General features: G+C 44.9%; 2 protein-coding genes across 9 annotated transcripts in view; both read right to left on the minus strand.

Moving 5' to 3' along the window:
• The window catches only part of Gtf3c2 (general transcription factor IIIC subunit 2), a 30,731-nt gene extending 17,395 nt beyond the window's left edge, over positions 1 to 13,336 (minus strand). Inside the window, exons 1-11 of the mRNA XM_074049011.1 lie at positions 8,391 to 13,336; positions 7,928 to 8,249; positions 6,886 to 7,171; positions 3,793 to 3,887; positions 3,386 to 3,463; positions 3,045 to 3,143; positions 2,347 to 2,574; positions 2,076 to 2,187; positions 1,782 to 1,890; positions 713 to 738; positions 398 to 527 (exon numbers count right to left, since the gene is read on the minus strand). Coding sequence (XP_073905112.1) covers positions 398 to 527; positions 713 to 738; positions 1,782 to 1,890; positions 2,076 to 2,187; positions 2,347 to 2,574; positions 3,045 to 3,143; positions 3,386 to 3,463; positions 3,793 to 3,887; positions 6,886 to 7,171; positions 7,928 to 8,249; positions 8,391 to 8,637 — 1,732 coding nt within the window. The 5' untranslated portion in view covers positions 8,638 to 13,336. The remainder of the gene's footprint in view (positions 1 to 397; positions 528 to 712; positions 739 to 1,781; positions 1,891 to 2,075; positions 2,188 to 2,346; positions 2,575 to 3,044; positions 3,144 to 3,385; positions 3,464 to 3,792; positions 3,888 to 6,885; positions 7,172 to 7,927; positions 8,250 to 8,390) is intronic.
• A 4,940-nt stretch (positions 13,337 to 18,276) lies between these two features.
• Eif2b4 (eukaryotic translation initiation factor 2B subunit delta) lies at positions 18,277 to 23,050 on the minus strand. 8 transcript variants are annotated; one of them, XM_074049378.1, is made up of 14 exons: positions 22,905 to 23,050; positions 22,500 to 22,543; positions 22,070 to 22,205; positions 21,807 to 21,929; positions 21,418 to 21,627; positions 21,077 to 21,159; positions 20,798 to 20,889; positions 20,445 to 20,559; positions 20,159 to 20,235; positions 19,880 to 19,982; positions 19,503 to 19,630; positions 19,191 to 19,368; positions 18,626 to 18,806; positions 18,277 to 18,511 (listed from the first exon to the last, which is right to left on the minus strand). In XM_074049378.1, exons 1-14 carry the CDS (start codon positions 22,933 to 22,935, stop codon positions 18,312 to 18,314), a joined length of 1,701 nt encoding a protein of 566 aa, XP_073905479.1. In that variant the 5' UTR covers positions 22,936 to 23,050; the 3' UTR covers positions 18,277 to 18,311. The 8 variants fall into 8 exon arrangements, with proteins under 8 accessions (XP_073905479.1, XP_073905481.1, XP_073905480.1 ...); XM_074049380.1 differs by having other exon boundaries at positions 22,876 to 22,952; XM_074049379.1 differs by lacking the exon at positions 22,905 to 23,050 and adding an exon at positions 22,744 to 22,846.
• Positions 23,051 to 23,081: the final 31 nt, after the last annotated feature.

Below are 23,081 nucleotides of genomic sequence, written 5' to 3' on the forward strand. Positions count from 1 at the left end.
TTCTCAGTAGAAAAATTCTAGTGACTTATTTCTTCTTTGTTTTTTACACTGCTTGAATATTTGTAACTATAATATAGTTCTGAACCAAAAGAAGAAACAAGCACACAGCTGGGTGCTGGTGGCTTATGCTTTAATCCTAGCTATGTGGGAGGCAGAGATCAGAAGGACTGAGGTTCAAAGACAGTACCAGGCAAATCGTTTGGAAGACCCTATCTTGAAAATACCCAACACAAAAAATGACTGGTGGAGCGGCTCAGGTGGTAGAGCACCTGCTTAGCAACTGTGAGGCCCTGAGTTCAAACCTCAGTAACAATAAAAAAACAAACAACACCCCCCCCCAAGCATATATAAAAGGTTTAAAGAGCAATAGCTCCTTATGTTTTATTTTGATTTTTACCATTATAGTATCCAGCAGCCAGGTGGTGGTGGGGCCTGGTAGGCATCCAGGCCAGGCTAAGGCACTGACCACACTCAGAGGGGTCTGAAGCTTGCATAGAACCCACTTGAAGGGTTGCTACACATTGTACCTGCAGGAACAAAAAAATGAGACTATGGTTAAGGGGTTCCCTGCTGTTGGAACAAAGGCTAGAGTCAGTTTTAATCCAGCAGGAGGGGGGACTTTTCAGAAGCAGAAGATGACTCACTGTGGAGTTTGTAAGGAAGGCTCTAAGAAGATGCGAGCCTCAGCTAAGGTAGTAGGTTCCTCACTCACCTTATAGATGGCAGGCTTCATCGCATCTGCAAAGGAAGAACAGTAGCTGATGCTTTGGATCCAAGGCCTGAGCTCTTAATCAGGCCTTATTCTAAGATGATGACCTCACATCCACCTTCTTTCATACTTTGCTGAAAGTCTGTATCCCTTCACCATCACATTCCTGATCCTACCTCTGTCCTCATTGTCTTTCCTTTTGTTATACCTGATACTACCCTTCCTCCTATCAGAACAGCTAATCCCCTGACCCTGTTCTCTTCTCATTCTTTTAGTTTCTAGAACTTTGCTCATTTGGTTATCCTTTCTCTTGCATTGTCCACTTGCTCTTTCCCTACTGGATCATTCCTATATTCCCACGTAACCATATCCTATTGTCTCCTCTACAAATAGACAAACATACCTTCCTTTTCCCCTTATTCACCTCAGCTACTACCCTCAGTTATTTGTCCCCCTTTATAGCCAGACTTCCTGAAGGAATCATTATACTGTCTTCATTTCCTCACTTCCCTCCTTCACCAAACCACCAAATACAGGACTTACCAAAGCTTAAACTCTGAAAATAAGAACTGAAATACTTAGTACTGCTGAAAAATGAATACATCCAATATACAGGCGCTGCCTTTCCCCGATACCTCTCTTTTCTTGCTCCCTTGAACTTTAACTCTCTCCCTCTCCTCACAACAGAGAGATAGTATGTATACATCTGTATATATGTGTGGTGGTGATGGGAGGAGGGACCAAGATCAGGATTGGGAGAATGAGAGTAGGGTAGGGAAGATGAATTCCATCTGTCAGCCGCAGCCCACAGCAGCTCCTTCCAAAGCCAATTATGAGGGCACCAAGAGGGAAAAGGGCATGCAGGCACAGCAGAAGAATAAAGAAGGGGGGAATAAAAGCTAAAGGGTTAAAACAGTGCAGTTATAAACCTGTAAAAGAAAGAGCCCAAGCTCAAGAACCAACAAGTCACAATGCAGGTTGTGGGCATGACTAAGGCTTTGTGCTGAAGATGGGCCCTGGCAAGCTCTGTCCACCGTGACTGCAACACCATTCTCCTTGCTGTGCTACTCACCTGGGGGCTGCTGAGCCAGCAGGGCCTCAGGATGTGGCAGACTGAACAGCAGCACCTTCCCATCTGAGCAGGCAAGAGCCAAGAGACCCAACCGGGGCAGAAGAGGAGCCTAAAGGGTGAGACCAGATCTGTGCTGAGGCTTCCTGCCTGCAGGTGCCTCTCAGAAAACCTCTGAGGTTCTGGTCCCTGAAAATATGACGTGGAATTTCTGGAAAAACTATCCACTTCACTCCAACCTTCCTTCCTCCAATGCTGAGAACTCCCAGAGCCATCCCACAGTCAACTGGGATATACCTTCCGAAGGGTTTCTGGAAGTTCCCATGCTCCACTGGGGCAGAACTTGAGGTCCCAGATACAGCCATGGTCACAAGCAATCCCATAGACAAAGTGGGCCCTGTTGCCAGGACTGGAGAGAGAAAGCAGGTGCGGACAGTGGGTAGGAAGGAGAGGCCTAGTGACGTTGGAGTTCCACTCCCCTTGTTTCAGCCCAGTTGAAGCCCTTCCCCACCCCCAGTCTTCTCTCCTTTGTCCACCTGCCCACGGCAGTGTCCCAGCCCCACCTCACCAGCTTTCTTGCTGCAAGGTTCCAAGACCCCAGAGCTGCAGCAGCCCAGGGCCTGAGTGAAGCTGGCTCAGTGGGTGGGTCTCATTCATGTCAGGGCTGGAGAAAAGGGCCACATACTGCGAGGCTGCTGACCCCTCCGGCACTGGGCACCAATCCAGAGCCCAGAGTGGCCCCCCTGTGAAGAAGGACACGTCCCAGCGCTCTGGATGTGCTGTGATGGAGCTAAACCTAGAGAAAAGTCAAAAGATGGGACAAAGACAGACATTAATTAAAGATCAGGAGGATTAGGAGCATCACTTGGAGTGTGTATGACCTAGCTTAAGAAGGGCCTGAAAACCAAGAATGGACTACAGGTGAGAGCAGTGCTTAGCCATCTTTTGTATCTCTCTCCTTTCCTTCCCAAAGCCTGACTAGCTCCAGCTCGTCTTCAACAATACAAGGCTGTTCATTCAGGCTTACTGCAACGTCATCTCAAGAGCTAAGTACATGTTACCTTGCTAACCCTAACTCTCTCTAGCTTCCTTCAGTCCAGTATACAGAGCTGAGCACTACAAATTACAGAGGGTTGACCAGCTCTAGTTGGAGCGCGTGTTCTTGGAAACAACCAGTTCAGCATCAGAGAAAGGACAGGACTAAACTGTCATCTCTTTCAACATTCTTTTTTCCTATTTCTGTCTCCTAGAATCAAAAAACTTCACCTGTTTATGCGATAGAGCGTGCCATCCTCAGGAAGCCCTTCACGCTGCACAGAAAACAGTGGAGACTTCTCCTCCTGGGGCAGGTAGGGAGCTGCTTCACTGGGGGAAGGCAAAGCAAACAGCCTGGATTTGGAAGAGTTTCACCCATCCCAGGATTCCCACTATACACCTAGAGTTTTTTTTTTGGTTTTTTTTTTTTTTGCAGTCCTGGGGTTTGAACTCAGAGCCTCGCACTTGCCAGACAGGGATTCTATCACTTGAGCCAAGTCTCCAGCCCCACTTAGAATCCTGTTATTCTTCTGTCACCCCTCCTAAGCGTCAGAGATGTCATTTGAACTTACAGTTCAGATAACAATTGCCACTTCCAGGCTACAGGAATCCATTCAGCAAACTCCCAGAATGAATGCTGCTGTTCTCGGCTGGGGAGACAGAATTAGCATCAATGGAGAAGCAGAGAGATTCTGTAGCAGTGCTGTCTAATCAAACTTTCTGCAAGGGTAGAAAGGACCTGTGTTCTGTGCTGTTCAACATGCCAGCCACTGCCAGCACTTGAAATGTGGTTAGTACAACTGAGAAGCAGAACTTTCCATTTCATATCACTTTAATTAAAGAGTTATGGACCGCTTGCCTTTGGAGTATTCATTTAGTAATCACTGTGGTGCTGTACCTGTGAGTGCTTCTCTTTTTCTAGACTCCCTTGCATTCCTCCACCACCCCTTTTCCCCCAGTCCCAGTCCCCAAGTCTCACAGGTCCTTGGTGAGGTGGAGGCACTTCCAAACAGGAGCCATGATGTAATTGGGTAAGCCATTGGGAGCCATGCCCCGGCAGTGTGACTTCTGCTTCTGAGGATCAAATTGAAGAAAATATAAGGGAGAGAATTTTCTAAGCTGGAGATGGTCTCAGATGACAGCTTTCTTTCCCAATTTTTACTTTTTTTTTTTTTTTTGCAGTACTGGGGTTTGAACTCAGGGCCTACACCTTGAGCCACTCCACAAGCCCTTTTTTGTGATTTTTTTTTTCAAGATAGGGTTTCATGAACTATTTGCTGGCTTCAAACTGTGATCCTCCTAATCTCTGCCTTTGAGCAGCTATCATTACAGGCATAAGCCACTGGCACCTTTTTTTTTTGTTTTTGGATGGGGTATGAATTCAGAGCCTCACTTGCTAAGCAGGCACTCTATTACGTGAGCCACATCCCCAGCCCTTTTTGCTTTAGTTATTTTTCAGAAAGGGTCCCCCATTTTTTGCCTGGCCCAGACTGGGACTGTGATCCTCCTACCTATCCTTCCCCCATAGCCAGAAAGACAGGTGTGTACCACCACAGCTGCTTGTTGGTTGAGATGGGGGTCTTGCTAGCTCTCCCTCCCCTTTTGGCTGGCCTTAAGCCACAATCCTCTCAAATTCCATCTCCACAGCAGCTGGAATTACAGGTGCACACTACCATCCTTTTGCTTTTCTTGCCATTACTTAGTCTCTAACCACTGCCCTACCAGCATCTTAAAAGATTTGTGCTTCAACCAAGCTCTTCCACTTCTGCTGCTCTTCCTCCATCAAAGCTGCAAATTCTGCTACTATTTTCTGTTCATCTCCCTCAAATCTCCATGGCATTTGATTTAGAGAACTCCCATACGCTTCTTCAAACTCCTTCCAATGGGAAAGTTACTCCCTATTCCTCCCACCTTTCTCATATTCCTTTGTAAGCTCTCCCTCTGATGGTTAGGGAGAGTATTCCACACACACACACACACACACACACACACACACACACACATAATCTCAATATCTCTGTCTCCTGATAGTCTCACCCCATGTCCCAGGGTTTAGACTACCACCTTTATGCCTGATTAGCTCAGAAAACATAATCTTGGCTAAGTCTCAACTTTTCTCCAAGTTCTAGGCCTGTATGATGTTGTGCTGAGCCATATTACAGTCTAAGGTAAAAGGAAATTCAGTAATCAGTCTTAAAAACAAACAAAAAAAACCTCAACCTCAGTAATGTCCCTATCTTTAAAATTTTGATAGTTTCAATTAATGCAATTAGTTGCATTAATTCTGATTGTCAAGATGCCATATCAAAATATGTTACTTGATTACTGACAATCTCAATGCTCCCTTAAATGTTGTACTCAAGGCAAGCTAGGTGCTGGTCCCATCTATGCAACTGGTGACCAGACATCTCCACTGGATGGCCCATAGCTTACAAAATATTTCCAAGTCCATCAAAGGAAGAGACCTCTGTCCCCTTACACCTACGTCCCACAATGCCACCACATAGCTAGAAACTCATCAATTTCTTCTCTTCATTTCCCAAGTCCTACTAGTTCTCGTACTTCTCTCTTCGTCTGCCCCACCTCTGCTTCCTTCACACTTGATTGAGGACCTTGCCATCTCTCACCTCAATAACTAGAAGCTTTTTCTAATTGTCAATTGTCCTGTAACCTATTTCCCTACAGACTACGTTATTTTCCTATTTAAAAAATTTGTTGAGCGCTGTCGTAGTGGCTCAAGTAGTAGAGTGCCTGCCTTGCAAATGTGAGGCCCTGAATTCAAACTCCAATACTGCCAAAAAACAAAAACTTTGTTGACCACCTAGTATTAATGTATACTAATTCAAAAGAAAATAAAACTATTAAAAAAAACAAACCTGTTAAACATAGCTTCAGCTGGGGATGATGAAAATTTCTAGAAATGGATGGTGCTGTTGTACAACATTATAGATATAACATTAAGGCTACTGAGTTGTGTATTTTTAAATGGCCAAAATGGTAAGTTCTATGTATATTTCACTACAATTAAAAAACAATTAAGCGTGATGGCTCATGCCCATAATCCCAGCTACTTGGGAGGTGGAGACTGCAATGATTGTGGTTCAAGGCCGGTCTAGGCAAGAAGTCAGTGAGACCCCATCTCAACAAACACCCTGGGCATGGCAGTTACACATCTGTAATCCCAGCTATGTGGGAGGCTTAGGTAGAAGGACCTTGGTCTGAGGCTGACCCCAGGCAATGAGTACAACCCTACCTGAAAAATAAAGCAAAAAGGGTCAGGGGCATGGCTCAAGTGGTAGAGTGCCTGCCTGGCAAGCACAAGGCCCCGAGTTCAAACCCCAGTTCTGCCAAAATAATTAAAAAACAAACAAACAAAAACCGAGAAAAACTTGCTGGGCACTGGTGGCTTACACGTGTTATTGTAACTACTTGGGCAACTGACATTGAGAGGATTATGGTTCAAGGCCTGCCTGGGCAAATAGCTTGCAAGACCCCATCTCCAAAATAACCAGAGCAAAATGGACTGGAGGTGTGACTCAAACAGTATAGTGCCTGCTTTGCAAGAACAATGCCCTGAGCTCAAATCTGAGTCCCACCAAAAACAAAACAAAACAAAAAACAATTGTTATTGTTGGCATCTACCAATTTTAGTCTGAAATCCTCTCTACCTCGATCTCCCTTACAACTTTCTACTTCTGGGAAAACCATCCTCTCTGGCAAACTTCTATTCACCCTTCAAGACCCAATCAACTATCATTCGTCTGTGAAACCTAAGCAGATAGTGATCCTCCGTTTGCCTTAGCCATTTGTGCTCCTGGTATACCACTCATCACTTTCTGTGGCAGAACTTTTGCTACCAATTGTGTTTCCTAGTGCAGAACGCTCAATTATCAGTGAATTCTCTTGTTGCCTACACCCTTCCCCCATAATCTCCCTAATATCTCAGCTGGTTTTGAAGTTGTTACTTTTTTTAAAAAACCAAAAACCTGTTTTGACCATCATAGTTACATGATGTGGCTGAAGCTGACTGCCTAAAAATTTCCCCATTCGCTTTCTTGCCCATTCAAGTTACCCCTGAAGTGGATCCACGTGGGTTGCTTCGGGGCACTGCCGGCTCAAGGTCGGATGAGCTCTCGCTTGGGGCCTCACTTTCTTCTCCTTCTTCAGCCTCAACCTTGAGAACAAAGTCTTCATCCCGAGCAGCAGCAGCCTCTTCTCCACCGTGACAGGCTGCCTGCTGCCGGATCTTCTTCGGTTTGGTGGGGCTGCTCACCTTGGGACTTTTAGGAGGACAAGACACTGGGGCAGGAAGGGCTGTGGAGAGTTCTTCAGCCAGCTCCTGAAGATACAGAAGTGCCCTGTGGGATAGGGCAGAATCAGAGCCATCCTCACAAACCTTTAACCGAGAGCCCACTTCCCTAGACTTGCTTGATTCTTATCTTACTGGATCCTCCCACTAACCCTGTGAAGCAGCTATTATTTTCCCTTTCCTCCTTAATAGATAAAGAAACAGGTATCTAGGAGAGTTAAAGTGCCTTGGCATAGATTAGTCAGGTAACAAATATGGAATTTGAATCTAGGTCTTCCAACTCCAAGTTTAATGCACTTTTCACTCTATCAAGGTCAAAGGACATAAAGGGCAAGGGAAAAGAAAGAAGGGCACATAAATACAGAAATATACTGGGTGGTAAAATAGCAATGAAGACCTGGGGGAAGTCTGTGAAAAATGTGATGGAGAGCCGGGTGTGGTGGTGCACGCCTGTAATCCCAGCACTCGGGAGGCTGAGGCGGGAGGGTCACGAGTTCCAGGCCAGCCCGGGCTACAGAACGAGACCCTGTCTCAAAACAAAAACAAAACAAACAAACAAACAAAAAATGTGATGGGGTATGAGGTGCAGAAAGAAGCCTCTTAGATATACAAAGTTAGCAACACATACCACGAAGGTGGCTGTAGTGAGAGATAAAGGATTGCCCACATTCCCAGAACCCAGACACCATCTTGCTTACCTGATCCCTTGTAGCAGTTGTCCCATCTCTCCAACATTTGCCGCCCCCTTCCCCACCATATCACCTCATCCCCTTCCCTCCACCAGGTTATGCCCCACAATCCTTACACTTGGGCAGCCCTCCGACGGGGTCGTTCCTCAGCAGGAGTCTCAAAGTCCTCAGGGGGCCTCTTTGGATGTGGAGACTCCGGCTGATCTAGGCCTTTTGACAACTTCAGCAGTAGTAAGTCTCCCTTGGACTTTTGACTTCGTTTCTTAGGCATGGGGGTGGATAGAGGGTTGGACTGATCTAAGAGAGTAGGAACCAGAGGGGCTGCTGGAATTTTACGCTGTTGGGGCCTTTTGGGGCCTTGTGGTGTCCTACTACCTCTCTTCCGGGCAGGCTGTGAGGCCCTAGGTTTTGAGAACTTTGACATCTCTGAAGAAAAATCTGTAGAGAGGAATACAGTCTGTGAGATGGGATCAGAGCTCAAACGTCTTTGGACTAGATTATACTGAACCCAGTTTTATAAGATCCTATGATCTCCTTCATGCTAAGTATGAGAAGACAAAAAGAGAACAAATTACATACCTTGCTCTTCTAATCCGGAGAGGTTTTCCTGCTTCAGAGGAAGCCTTGCCACATCAGGAGAATCCTCAAATCCAGGCAAAGTGGCAGGTAATGACATCTCTATGGAAGCCTCCATACTGGTTGTTTCAGAGGAGCCCTTGACATCAAGCTGGTTTAGCACATCTTGTCCAGGAGAATCTACCACTGTCATGTTCCCCACGGGGCCGGCCTCCCCCAGGGCAACACAGCCGACCCCGCAGGTATCCATCAGCACCCCCCAAAATGGCTGCCCTGCACAGAGACATACCAATGAGTGGAAGGCAGAAGATATTTATTCAGGGTCAGACTTTTTTCTTTTCCTGTCTTTTAACTCCTCATTCCACAGCCAAAACCCAAACTCCCTGATCATTCATTCAACAATAATTACTAAGCACCTTCTATGAAAAGCACTATTCTAAGACCTGGTAACATCATAATTAAAACAGACAAGGTCCCTGACCTCATGGAACTTACATTCTGATGAGCAGATAATAAACAAATAATAAGCTACCATCTATTAAATACTTTCAATGTATCAAATGCCATACCAAGTGTTTTATGTATATTATTTAACTTTAAAGTTCATACATTTTCTTATAAGGATATTACAGTGAATACACAATTATTTAACTCTTCTCCCTGAAAAACAATAAAATGAGTCACATACATATCCCATCACCATGAAAAAAAGAGAAAAAGAAAAAATTATGCATCTAAAGAAAGGTCACAACTTCCTGAAATAGACTATCAAGAATAGGTGCCACACCCGCAGTGTGATAGCACATACCTATAATCCCAGCTACTAGGAAAGTTGATGCAAGAGCATCATTTGAGCCCAGGAGTTTGGGGCCCAGTTTGGCAATATAGCAAGACCCTGTCTCTAACAATAAAGTATAAAATAAAATGAGAAACAACTGTCAGATATTTTAAACTCAGACTAAACTGAAAGAGGACACCTTTAGCTAATATCCAGTTCTGTGAATATTAGTCAAGAACAGATTTATTTAAGAATAACTAAAAGTTTCTGAAGCCAGCCATCAATCTTACACTGACATGAGGTGGGGGAGGTGGTATCAGAAAGATCATGAGAGAATTAAAGAACATCTTATTTCATTAAGAGACCTTTCCCATACTGAAGAGTGGACTAAATTTCTGGGATTTTGGACCCAAGAAATAAGATTTGCAACCACAGACCAAAGGGGATCAGCAAAAATAAAACTGACCACAAACCCCAAAATCTGAGCAACACACAAGACTGCAGGGCCCAGTTTTAAGCCAAAACAACTTGCTTGCCTCTGACAAAGGGGGAGAAATAGTTCTAACCCAGCAGGAACCCTCCATAGGTCCATATGCCTAAATGCCTCAGTGAAAAAGAAAGCTAATACAAATTATCAAAAGAAACTCACTAATTCAGGTAAGCATGGTGGTTCAAACCTGTAATCTCAGCACCCATGAGACAGAGGCAGGAGGATTGTGCATATAAGGCCACCCTGATCTACATGAGACCCATCTCAAAAACAAAAACAAAAACAAAGAAATACACAAATTAAAGTTTCTATCCCTCTCCCTGGAAGAAGCTAGATTAAACAGATAATAAACTGTAACAAAAGTCAACCCTCTAACTCAAGTGTTAAAGATACAATGTACCATTATGTACTATAGATACTATATAACAGGGCAAGGTATATAGAAGTCAATGAAACTCCACCTATGTTGTTCTTTGGTAAAGAGAAGCACTGACAGAACTATTTCATTCAAAATAAGTAAAAAGCAAAAAGGAGCCAATGTAGGACCTATGCATAGATACAGCAGAATGAAAAAGTACACAAACAAAGGTGAAAAGTATCCTTTCAAGCAACTGCTCCAGAAAAAAGAAAATTTCTAAAAAAAACTTCAATAACTAGCCTGCACACCTGTAATCTCAGCTACTTGGGACGCAGAGGCAGGATGATCAAGAATCTGAGACCACTCTGGGCAAAATTAATGAGACCCTAGCTCAAAAAACAAAATATAAATTAGAGGGCTGGGAACCTGGCTCAAGTGGCAAGCAGGGGGTAAGGATGGGGGAGACTTCAATACTTACACACACACTTACACACACACACACACACACACACACACACACACACACACACACACACACACACACACACACACACACACACACACACACACACACCCTCCCCCCCCCTACAGATTCCAAGAAAGGAGACCAAAGAGGTAAAACAATGGCAAGGGAAAAAGTAACCTGGCACACATCAGAAAAGAATAAAAGAATCAAAGAAATGTAGACTACAGGAGCTCAAATACAAATCACACTGTTAAAAAGAGAAGCAGCTGGGTGTGGTGCATGGCTGTAATTTTAGCTATTCAGGAAGAAGGGGATAGAAGTTTAAGCACAGCCTGGCAAATTACCCTAAGACTCTGTTTGAAAAATAACCTTTTTTTTTTTTTTTTAAAGGAAAAACAAAAGCAGTGAGATGAAGGACAGGTTTGAGAAAAACCACATAGACTACAAAGGAGAGAAAGGTAATTAGTGAGAAGATGACATAAACAGAAGAGACAAAGTAGGGAGCCAACATAGGAGTGATTTATGTTTTGAACTCCGAGCTTCACGCTTGTTAGGCAGGTGGGCTTACCACTTGAGCCACTCCACAAGCCCTGAGTGATTTATGTTTTAAGAAGTGGGAAAATAGGAATGGAAAACAAAAAAAAATCAGAGGCCAGTGTGGTGGCACATTGTAATCCTGGCACTCAGAAGGCAGGATGATCTCAAGTTCAAGTTGAGGCCAGCCTAGTTTCAAAAAGAGGAAAAGGGAAAAAGAGAAGAAAATAATTTTCAAAAATTTAACAGAAGAAATTTTCCTATAATAAAAATATTTTAAGCTGGGCATGGTGGGGGCACACCTGTAATCCCAGCATGCGGGAGACTATGGTAGAAGGGTCTCCACTTTGAGGTCAGCCTGAGCTACATAATGAGATCCTGTATCATAAAAAACAAAATAAGTTAGGTGCCAGTGGCTCATATTTGGAATCCTAGCTACTCAGGAGGCAGAAATCAAGAGGATCAGGATTTGAAGCCAACTTGGGCAAATAGTTCAAGAGATCCCTATCTTGAAAATACTCAGCACAAAAAAGGGTCGACAGAGTGGCAAGTGGTAGAGCACCTGTCTAGCAAGTGTGAGGTCCTACGTTCAAACCCCAGTACTACCAAAAAAAAATTTTAAAACGTTCCTGAAATAAAGGAAAAGCCCAGTCTACAGATCAAAAGGGCTTACTGTGTAAAAAGGAAAAAAGAATCATTAAGACCAAGCAACATCTGAATGAAAATACTAAAATCCAGAAGATAACATGTACAAGCAACTTGACAGAAGACACAAGTCTGTTACAAAGGAAAAAAGGTATCAGGCCAGCCTTGGGAGTTATCAGAAATACTTGATGCCAGAAGATAAACAGGATAGAGAGAACTCTTCACTGAGATATCATTCATGTAAAGGTAATAGGATGACATTTTGAATATGCAAATTTCTAAATAATTATAACATGCAGCCTGATCTAAAACAAAACATCCACTTGAAGACTTAATTTAACCAACTGGAAGATAAATCAATATAAAGAATTTTCTAATGGAGAAGTTATGGCATTAAAAGATTGGCAGTAACTAACCTAGTGAAATATCAAACTGAGTTTAAATAGCTATGCTAACTATGGTTATAAAACAGACTAAACTTCAAAATTTAAAGGCCTTTGTCAGGTGTAGTGTTGAACATCTATAATCCTGCACTCAGGGGCCTGAGACAAGAGGATCACAAACTCAGCTCAAGGCCAGCCTGGGCTACTTAGAAACCTTAAAAAACAAACAAACAGGCAAGGTGGCTCACATCTGTAATCCTAGCTACTCAGGAGGCAGAGATCAGGAGGATGACAGTTGAAAGCCAGCCTAGGTAAATAATTCACAAGATCTGATCTTGAAAAAACCCAACACAAAAAAAAGGGGCTGGTGAAGTGGCTCAAGTGCTAGAGTGCCTGCCTAGCACGCAATGAGGCTCTGAGTTCAAACCCCAGTACTTCCAAAAAAGAAAAAAACCTAAAGTTTCACAATGTAACAATACCAATATTCTAATTGTAACAGACTAAAAGTGAATTATTCTACTTTTGCTTCATTAACACCATTTACATATTTAATAGAACTAAAAAAAAAGCATAATATATTGCTTCCAAATTACTCACTACATCATAGGACCCAGAAGAAAACTTATCTTACTTAAAAGTTTTATAAGATAGAGATTTTGTGTATCTGATTCACTACAGTATCCAGAACTTGGTGCAAGTTAAACACAATAACCCTTCATCTCTGTTGATTGACTGACTCAACATACAAAAATCCCTGTTAGGATTCACTTCTCATGGAAGGCAGAAGCAGTTTAATTTCCATTTAGGATTATGCAATACAAATTTTAGACACACAGTAAGGGAAGAAATGTTTAGTAAATTCAAACAAGAGTTTTTTCATCTCAACCCGTCTGGTTCCCCTGCTGCTTCAGGGTATCAACTCAACCTCAGGGCAAAAGAAAAATAATTAGTAACACTAAGGAATTATTTTAAACACACTGTCCTCATACACTGTTTCATAAATTATTCCTATGGTGCAATTGGTGGAATGCAAGATCACTTTAATGGTACAAAATGAGCATTTTTATTTGGCCGTGTTTTCATTTTAACTTGCATAAGAAACGGTAACCCATGGCTTCAGTTCATATTGCTAGAGACTAATGCATTTAAACTTCAAAAATAAACTAAGTTTAAAAAAACAACGCTACAGTTGATAAGGATGACAAAAAATAGTGACGTTAGCAAAAGATTAAATAAAATTGTGTAACAATACACCCCAGGGGAGAAAGGATTTGTTCAAACCCTACACCTCTCCAGCAAAGTGAGTTACCTCGGGTGGGGCTGAAGTCGCCACCACTGTCCTCCCCAGTAGCCAGCCAACTTCCCGCGGGATAAAAGGACCAGACAGGGAAACATAACTGGCCCTTGGCTGCGCCAATGGGATTGCAGCGCGCGGGGCACAACCCCCCGGGGTTAGAGACTCCTCGAGGAAGAGGCCGGGATTCGGCAGGAAGAGAAGGGCCGCAACCACTCCAGAGACCACCGTCCGCCCTCCCTCGGTCCTGGTCGTGGGGGCAGCTTCCGCCACTAGCCTGTGCGGGAGGCGAACCCCGATTTCCCTAAGACTGAGGAAAACTGTAGGTTCGCCGAGTCCAAGGGACGCAATGTAAGCAGCTCCGAGGCTGAACACCGCGTGGGGGAAGAGGGCAAGACCCCTGGCTTGTAGATGGGGGATGCTCGCTGGCCACAGTGGGGAGGGAAGTGCGAACACCATGGTTTTCTGTAGGAGTGCCGAGGCTGGAGGGCGGGCTGCCGAGCGCAGGGGGAAGAGCGGAGTCGGGAGTTGGTTCCCAATGTCTTAGCGCTACTGCAAAAGAAGGGGAGGAGTAATCGCTGGCCCCCCGCACACCCCGCTGCGGTACACTCACCCGCGCCAAAGTCCTTCCGGAAGTCCAAGTTCGAAGATGGCGCCGCCTGTCTTGTCGCGGTTTTATGACGAAACCTGGTAGTGGTTTTTTTTTTTTTTTTTTTCCTTGCCCCGCCCCCGGCACAAGGTAAACGCGAGCACGCTTGGGAGTTCGTGCCCTGCCGGGCTTCCCTGTGTAGACTCTCTGTTCCATAATGCAGCGCGGCAGCTCTCCACGTCCTTCAGCGCGGGTGGGGCTCGGGGCGTGGTGTGCTCTGCGTAGGGGCCCCGCAGGGCCTTCTGGGAATTTCAAGGGTGAGAGTGGGCAATTGGCGCTTGCGCAGCCCCACGGTTTCTAAGCTGCGTCGCCTGGACTTGAGCCGAGAGTTTGATGTAGAGGCCTTGGCTGTAGCTCCTGAGCGTTCAGTCCGGCCTCTCCGCCCAGGCTGCGGGCCTGTGGCGGGCAGCATTAGGCTACACCTGAGTCTTCACTGCAAATCTGCGACGGGACAGGCTGACAAACTCTCGACGCCGGCCGCCAGAGGATGAGTCGGGTTTCTGCCACTAGTGAAGTCGTGGATGGACCCCAGGCAGGAAGAAAGGGAAAGGGGGCTTGGGACGAGGAAGGGAAAGAGCGGTAGAAAAGGTTGACCTGGGGACGCCGCACTCCCGAGAGGGAGCATCGGCCTCGGCCACTGGCCTTGCCCCATTCCCTGGAAGGTGGCCTGCGCTGGGCGAAGGAACGAGTGCAACAAGTTTTCCTGTGTCATTTAAAGCCGTAAGGCTTTTCGTCTCCACGTACCCAGTAGGAGAGAGTGCGGGATGTATAAAATGGTCATGAAGGGGCCAACCTTTCTCTTCCCAATTAGAACATTTAAGAAAAGTATAGGAGCCGGGCGCTGGTGGTGCACGCCTGTAATCCTAGCTGCTCAGGAGGCAGATTAGGAGGATCGAGGTTCAAAGCCAGAGGGGCAAATAGTTCCCGAGACCCTATCTGGAAAAACCCACCACAAAAAAAGGGCTGGTGGAGTGGCTAAAAATGTAGGTCCTGAGTTAAAACCACATACGGGGGGGGGGGGGGGAATGTATGGGAGAAAGCCGGGTACAGCGGCACCCACCTGTCGCCCCAGCCACTCAGGAGGCTGAGGGAAAAGATCGTTTGAACCCTGGGTTGCAGCACGACCTGCACAACAAAGCAAGCTCCTGTCAGATGTTTACTCCTAAACGTTTGTGTGATGGACAGCTCTCTGTTTCAAACTTTCACTTCTGTAATGAACCAATCTGTCTCTTCAATTCTGCCTCTGATTTGTTTTTGACTTAAACTATGGCAAGATTTCTTTTTTAAAATAATGATTGTATTTATTTTTGGAACAAGACATTCACATGACTCAAAATTCCAAAAGATACAAAGGGCATAAAGTGAAGACTTATCATCAAACTGTTCACCAGTCTTTGAATTTATTTCTTGTTGGCCCAACATACACACACACACACACTTTTTTTTTTTTTTGCAGTGACAGGGTTTGATCTCAGGGGCTTGATGCTTTCTAAGCAGGCACTCTGTCATTTGAGCCATGCCTCTACCCCCATACACCTCTTCTCTTAACTAGCAACTACACACATTTTCCTGCATCTGCTGCTTTTAACTGAGTGTACCTCGGAGATTGTTCCATTTCTCTGTATAAAAGCCTTTCTTACTCTTTATGACATCTTAGTATTTAACTATATGAATGTAGTATAATTTAATTAGTATCTTATTGATAATAATGAGTATTTAGGTGGATTCCAGTCTTGTTATTTCAGCAATGTGCCTATAAAAAGCCTTGTATCTCTGTTACTTCAAACATGCTATTCTATGGGTAGGATGAATTCATAGAAGTGACATTGCTGGACCAAAGTTTAGGTGCATTTGTAATTTTGATTGAAAAGCAATCTTTTAACTAATCTTTCTCTCTGCCCCTAATCTCTAACAGTTACCTTCCTAAAGCATACAGCTGACCTTATTGATCCTCTGGTTAATTTTGATGAATGAGTGGTACTGACCTAACAAAAAAAAAAAAAAAAAGAAAATGCTGCTAGGTGGGTGGTACAGGCCTGTAATCCTAGCACTTGTGAGAGTTCAGAGCCATCCTAGGCTACATACTGGGTTCTAGGCTGGACTACATAGGGAAACCCTTTCTCAAATTGGAAAAAAAAAAAAAGCCTCCCCTTCCCACAAATTAACAGCTACTCATTATAAACCATTGGGAGTAACTAGTGACTGATGCCTAAAATTTGGCAAATACAAGAAAAAATTAAACATTTCCTCTGCTTTTCCAGTATGAACTGTAGTTCAGATAACTAACTGATTGAGGTAGTTCTTTACAGAAGATTATTGGCTAGTAAGTGTGGAGAGAATGATGGAATTAAATCACCATTTTGCATTTCCTCATGAAATTATTCAGGCAACAATCACTAGTCAATAAAACCAGTAAATAAATGGATTGGAAGAAGTTTTAAAATGCCTGTACCCACTCATCACTAAAGAGGAAACAACCAGTGACTGTTTGCCTCAATATTGATGTGAGGCAATATTAAAACACAGAACAACTTAAGTATCCCTATACAGAAAGCTGAACAGAAATAGAGAGCTTAGAGCAATGAGTGAAATGGTACCACATGAAGTAGTCAAATCCAGAATGTGAAACATTTTATGACAACCTGACTTCTACAAGTCAATGTCATGAGAAAAGAAAGTAGGAGAAATAAATTAGTTTTTCTCCCCTCTGGGTGCTGAGGACAGATCCCAGGATCTCATGTGTACTAGGCAGGTGCTCTGCCACACTCCCAAAACTGCTTTTTAAGAAACAAAAGAACCAAATTGTGGATTTGTTTGGATCTTGATTCAAAGGAACCAATTTTGAGACAATCCAGGAAATTTGATTATGGATTAGATAATACTAAGTATTAGTTAATAAGTATAATAATGATGTTGTGAATTTCCTACTAAAAGGCACATGCAGGAGTGAAATGATTAAAACTAACTTCAGCCAGGAGGAATGAAAGGGAAAGTAAAGGGGACGAATCTTGGTAATTGTTACACTCTCCTTTTGTCCCACTTGACTAATTTCAGTAACACACACAGATAAAATGGATAGCTTTCCATTTTGAAGCTATCCATCCAGTGTCTAGACTCTCACAATTGAGCCCTCGCCTACCTTTGTAGATCTAGCATTATCAGCATTAAGCCTTATTTCTAGCCTCTTTTCAGGCTACCTTGATTCTTTGAAATTAGCCACTCCCTTTAAGGCCATTTTGTCTTTGGGTTCAAGCTATTACATCTACTGATCTTCCTTCTCATTCTTTTCCAACTGGGGAACTACTTTTCTTTCAAGGACTAGGTCAGATGTTACCTTTGGAGTCTTCATCAACCATTCTTATCCCATTGGCATCACTCGTGGTTGTTTCTAAGGATTTTGTTCATACTACTAGTTTACCTCACACTGTAGATTGTTCATCTTCCTACACCATGATACATGTATCTTAAGGACATAAGGCATAAAAGCAGAGCCAGGTGTGATGGTATATACCTGTAATCCGAGCATTCAAGAGGTAGAAGCAGGAGGATATAAATTCAAGACCAACCTGGGTTACAGTCACACCTGTCTCAAAAAAAAAAATAGGACTGGAGGTATGGTTCAAGTGGTAGAGTACCCGCCTAACAAGTGTGAATCCCTGAGGTCAAACCCCAGTACCACCAAAAGAAAAAAAAGTTAAGAGCAGTCCTTGGATCTACACTACCTGTAATCGCATTATTTAGCTTCTGTCAAGCTGTGTTGCCTTGGGCAAGTAACTTAACTTCTTTGCCTCCCTTTTCTCATCTGTAAAATCTCATTTCATTAAAGATGTATTCATTTCTCTAACTGGATAAAAAGGGGCTCAAAACAGTTTTTGACACACAGTAGGTACTCAATAAATACTTACTACTAAGGTTAGAACTCGTGGTACTGTGTTGAACTCAGGGACTTGCATGTGATACTCTACCAGTGAGCTACCTCCCCAGCCCTTGGTTTTTTGAGACATGGTCCCCTGATGCAGCTCAGTATGGCCTCCAACCTAAGATACTCCTGGCTGTCTCCCGAGTGTTCATATTACAGTTGTGCACTCATTTGTCCTTATATTCCTCCTCATATCTAGCTCAATGTCTGGCATGATATGTTCAATATTTATGACTAAAACTCTGAACAGGTTTTGATGCCCACACAGACCTTTGCCTTGGCCCCAAAGCTAGTCTCCTGAGAGGGACTGGGGATTGTATACTGCTGATCAAGTGGTAGCAATGCTCAAAAGAGATAAAAAGTCACCAGAGAGTAGGTGTATGTCATTTATTGACCTTTGTTCTTCCCTCACTGGTCACTGCTTTTGACTCGCAGGACAACAGGCACTGAACTACAAGGGATCATGCCCAGTTCTGTGATCACCAGATCCACGAGCTCTGGGGGAGTCACATCATAGACCAGATTCAACAACCGTAGAGATGAATGGTTCTGCCAGTCAGCCAGGGCCACGTTTTCTCCCCGCTTACATTGCAGATCATCAGGATCATCTGCGATGGGAGGGGGACCCATTTTGTTCTTTTAGAAAAGAAGCTGAGGTTTAACCTACCCTCTTCTTTGCAAGTCTTCTCAGGCCCTGGAAACTTCACTTCTGCCCTGCTTACCTAGTTCATTAGAGACAAAGGCATCAGTCTGCACTCGCTCACAGAACTTGTATGTTTCACAGCAGACCAGCACTGGCACATTATGAGCTCGAGCCACCAGAGCCAGCTGTGCTGTGCCTACCCGTGACATCACGGATCCATTGGCCAGGAGTGCATGAGCTCCCAATAGCACCTTAGAAACCTGTTTGTTTTGGACAGTGTGGAGGGGAAGAAAAAATTGTCATGTCTTACAAATGTAGAATCCCCCGCTGCCCAGGACAACAATATTAGATAACAAATCTGAATGGCTGCTTTTGGAAAATCTAACCATTGACCCACCAAGCCTCCCACAGGAAAACTCAATTTTAAAGTTACTTTTGTCTTGTTCCCTCTTGATGGCTACTAGTTTAATAAAATGTTTTTGCAATACCTATATTGCTATAGCATGCTGTAGGGGTTTTCCTGTTAAGGATAAACAGGGCTGTATTCTATATTTCTACATAACTGAACCTTAAGAAGATAAGGTTTTGTCTCCATTACTACACCCTTTTCTTCCAACTTTGGAGTCCTTTTCCTCTGCCCTTACCTCTGGGAGCACATAAGAAGCTGCAGGAATTAGCAGATAGGAGGCAGGGACACCAGCGTGGACCAGAGAACGGAGCGTGTGCCTTCCCTCAAGCCGGGGTCGGCTGTCCACCACAACCACCCGAAACCGCCGGCCTTCTGTCCAAGCCTCCTGGAGAATTCGTGATACCAGAGATGAGCTAGAGAGGGTACAATGGAGACTTAGTTATAAAAGTTACTAACTACTGGCTGGCCCATCTACAAAAGCAAGGGGGTAGTCCTTTCTTCCAGTCATTCCCCTCCCCAGTTTTCCAGTCACAGGGGTGCACCATACCATCCATATACCAAGATCACATCTCCATTACTGATCTTCTTGTAGGCAAAGCGTGAAATTGCCTGAGCCGCAAGTACAATCTTCTCTTGTACATACCGATCAATAGCTGAACCAAGTTCTGACTTGGCCTAAATGGAGTAAGATGTTCAGTAAACAGGAAATAGACACATTGTTTTCCTCTAGTTATGCCAGATTATTTAACATATATAATGATAAGCCTGAAGAAGGCCCAGAGGTGGCACAAGTCAGAGTGCCCAACCACTTCCCTAACCAGTGACTAGGGTAGAGTGGCATGTGTTGGCCTTCCTGAGAGTTCTGAATGTGTTGCTTAACCCCAGCCACAGGTGCGTGCCTCTCCCATTCCTCGGACTCCTCACCTCTTCTTCCCGTTTGGAGCTGCTCATACCAGTGATTTCCTTGTTAAGGAATTTGATGGCATTGTACATGCTTGCTGAAAGGGGCCGGCACTGAGTCAGGAAGCTGCAACAACAATACTTCACATTTGTGCTAGTAGTCACAACTTCAAAAACTGTCACATTTAACAATTTTTCTTCAAAAAGAAGATAGAATTGAAAAATGAAAATAGAGTAGAAGGGCAAAAGAAAGTGTACTAGAAAAGGACTTAGTGAGGTGGGATTTGGAGTGGATGTTCTTACCTGATATATGGTTTTAGTTTATTCACAAGATCCCTTGAGAGTTCTTCATTGGGAGGTGTTGTGTAATCCTGAATCACCTAAAGATACACAAGTTAACCAGCAAAATGCCTCCCCCACCCCCAGTAAAGGTCTCTAAAATGGGTAGGGACAGACTTCACTGAGGAGAGTATTCTGAGGTTGAGAGTCATTCCCTCTTTGGCCTCACAGATTACCTTGGGTGAGAGAGACTGGGGTAGTTTTGTAGAAGGTGGGGTGGGGTCATGGGAGAGAACAGGACAGGGCATACCTGCTGCAAGGCTCGAAGCAGGGCAATACACCGGGCATTGGAACCAGTGACCAGGCCCTGGGAGTACTGCAGGCCGAGTCGCACCATGGCTGGGTGGATCACAGAGGATGGGATGCTGATGGGATGGTGGTGTCACATACTTTGCAAGAGAACTTGAGCACACACTGCCCCCCCGCCCCTGATGAGAAGGAACTTCCTTCACTAGCATAGCTGCCCCTATCCTCTTCCTCTACTGTTTTGTGTTGAGATCACACTTCTTCCCACAGAGCCCATATCAAATGTACAGTCACTTAACACTGAGCTACTCAACCACCTCAAAGTTCAGAGTTACAACAATTTTCATAGGATCCTACCTCATGTACTGCGTAAGGGAGTTTTGTCTGCTGTATTGGGGTAGGTGAGAGAAGAGACTGACTTTGGATCCATAATCTTTTCGTGTAGGAACCTTGACAAAATAGGGAAATAGGATCAACGGCCCAGAGTTTAAAACTTAAGAAACTGGAAAGGAAGTGAACAATGAGACTACTTGGATCAAAAACTCTTCCTTCTCCAGGTTCTCACTTTTCCCTGAACAATTTTTCCCCCTCTAGCCCATCTCTTCTTTCTGTCCAGGTATCAAACCCATCTCTTACCTGTTGTCGCTCTGGTTTTTTAACAAGCCTTCTCAGAAGTGTGGGGTCATCAACCTGAGTGTGCTCAGGGAGACGCTTCACTCCTAAAAGATAGTGGTTATGTTTTCAAGACATTTGAGGTCTTGAAATGGATAATATACTCTCAGAGCATCAAGAGAAAGAGGATGGGGAAAAAAGCCAGGGAACACAGGGTCAAAGAAGAAATGGGTACAATGGGGTTGACAGAAATTTTGAACTTTGGTTCCCAAGGTGAGACTAGGTAAAGGAAAACTTTAATTATGAGGAAGTTTGAGTGGGCAACAATTAGGAGCAACAGAAGTTTTGAAATGAAGGGAAGATACCTGAAGTGGTTTCTCCAGCTGTGCTGGGGCAAGTCTGAGGAGGTGATCCTCCTTGTTCCCCTTTTCTTGCCTGTTTGAGGGCCCGCTCTGCCTCCTGCTTGGCTCGTCGCTCAGCACGAAGTTCAGCCTTGCTCCGTCCACCTGGAACTTTCTCCCCAAGAGTGCCCCCCACCTGACTGCCAGGTCCTGGTACTTCTCTGGTTGAACCTACTAAAGGTACAAGGAAGTGGTGCCCCAGCCAGGTGATATCTCTGCCCTGGGCCTCCTCTCCCCACCCACCCCGCGCGCCCCCTAAAAATCTTCAGTTTACGTAAACCTGTTTGTTTTTTCCACATCAGCATTTGAACTCAGGGCCTCACACTTAACAGTTGCTAGGTGGGTGCTCTTACCGCTTGAGCCACTCTGCCAGCCCTTTTTTGTGATTTTTTTTCTTTTTGAGATAGGGTCTTGAGAACGCTTTGCCCGGGGCTGGCTTCGAACCAGGATTCTCCTGATCTCTGCCTCCTGAGTTGCTAGAATTATATGCGTGAGCCACAGACGCAAGGTCCTGTTTGCTTTTCACTTGCTCAAACCAACTTTGTCTCTCCCACATCCCTCTACCACTGCCACACCCCAGCCATTTAAAAAAAAAAAAAAAAAAGCCTCCTCGCACCTTGACATTGGGCTGCAGATACAGCAGAGGCAGTTTCTGGTTCTGTCCCCTTTTCCTCCTTCCGTTTCTTCTTCTGCTGTTTCTTTTCCTTCCGAAGCTGCATCTTCTCTTCTTGAGTCATCTCCCTCCCCCCTGCCTAAGACACAGACATAGGACACTGCTCTTTCTCCCGAAATTCCAAACGCGAATCGATATTATTGGATGCTTACAAGATTCCCAGAAGATTAAGTCTCTAATCCTTTCTAACTTCCATAAGGTATCCCACAAGGATAGAAGCTTCTCCTCCAGGGTCAGAGTCACATACAGTTAGGTTCTCTAAAATCTGGCTTTACTGAGAAATAAACTGAAACGGGTAGAAGGAGCAGAATGAAACTCACACAGCTTCCAGCCTAGCGCTTGACAGGCAACTTGCGGGGTCTCCCTCACTTACCCCAGGCCGAGGAGAAAGCTCCGCCTTCATCCCAGATCCCGAATCTGCATCAGAAAACAGGGCACAAAGTGAGCCCGAGAGGCTCCGGGAGGGCTTGGGGGGACTCGTCCGACGCGCAGCTGTCTGCTGGGTTGGCATGACCACAGCTTCGCCGCCAGGCGCGAGGCGACCCAGGATCCGCGTGGGGACGCACTGCGCGGCAGGATCAAAGAACAGGAGGGGGAGGGCGAAAGGAGTCACCCACCCTTCTCACGGGAACCAGCCGGGACGCAGCGCGGGGCAGCGTCCGAGACTAAGTAGGGCCGGAACAGAACGACAGGGCCCAAAGGTGCTCAGGACCCAACATCAGCTGTCCGGAGCTAGTCGGCTCACGTACCAGTTGGTGAGCCAGGTTCCGTCACTCACCCTCGCGAACTGCCACAGCCACAGCAGCCATCGCTCTCCGCCTTGGCTCCGTCCGCCGCGGTCACTAGGCAGTCACAGTGTTTTGCTGTGTGATCACGGGAACTACAGCGCCCCCTGGGCTGGAGGTTCCACCAGCGACACCAGCTACGCGCAGCGCCTAGCGGACTACAACTTCCG

This window comes from Castor canadensis, chromosome 12 (genome assembly GCF_047511655.1).
Source record: "Castor canadensis chromosome 12, mCasCan1.hap1v2, whole genome shotgun sequence".
Classification (NCBI taxonomy): domain Eukaryota; kingdom Metazoa; phylum Chordata; class Mammalia; order Rodentia; family Castoridae; genus Castor; species Castor canadensis.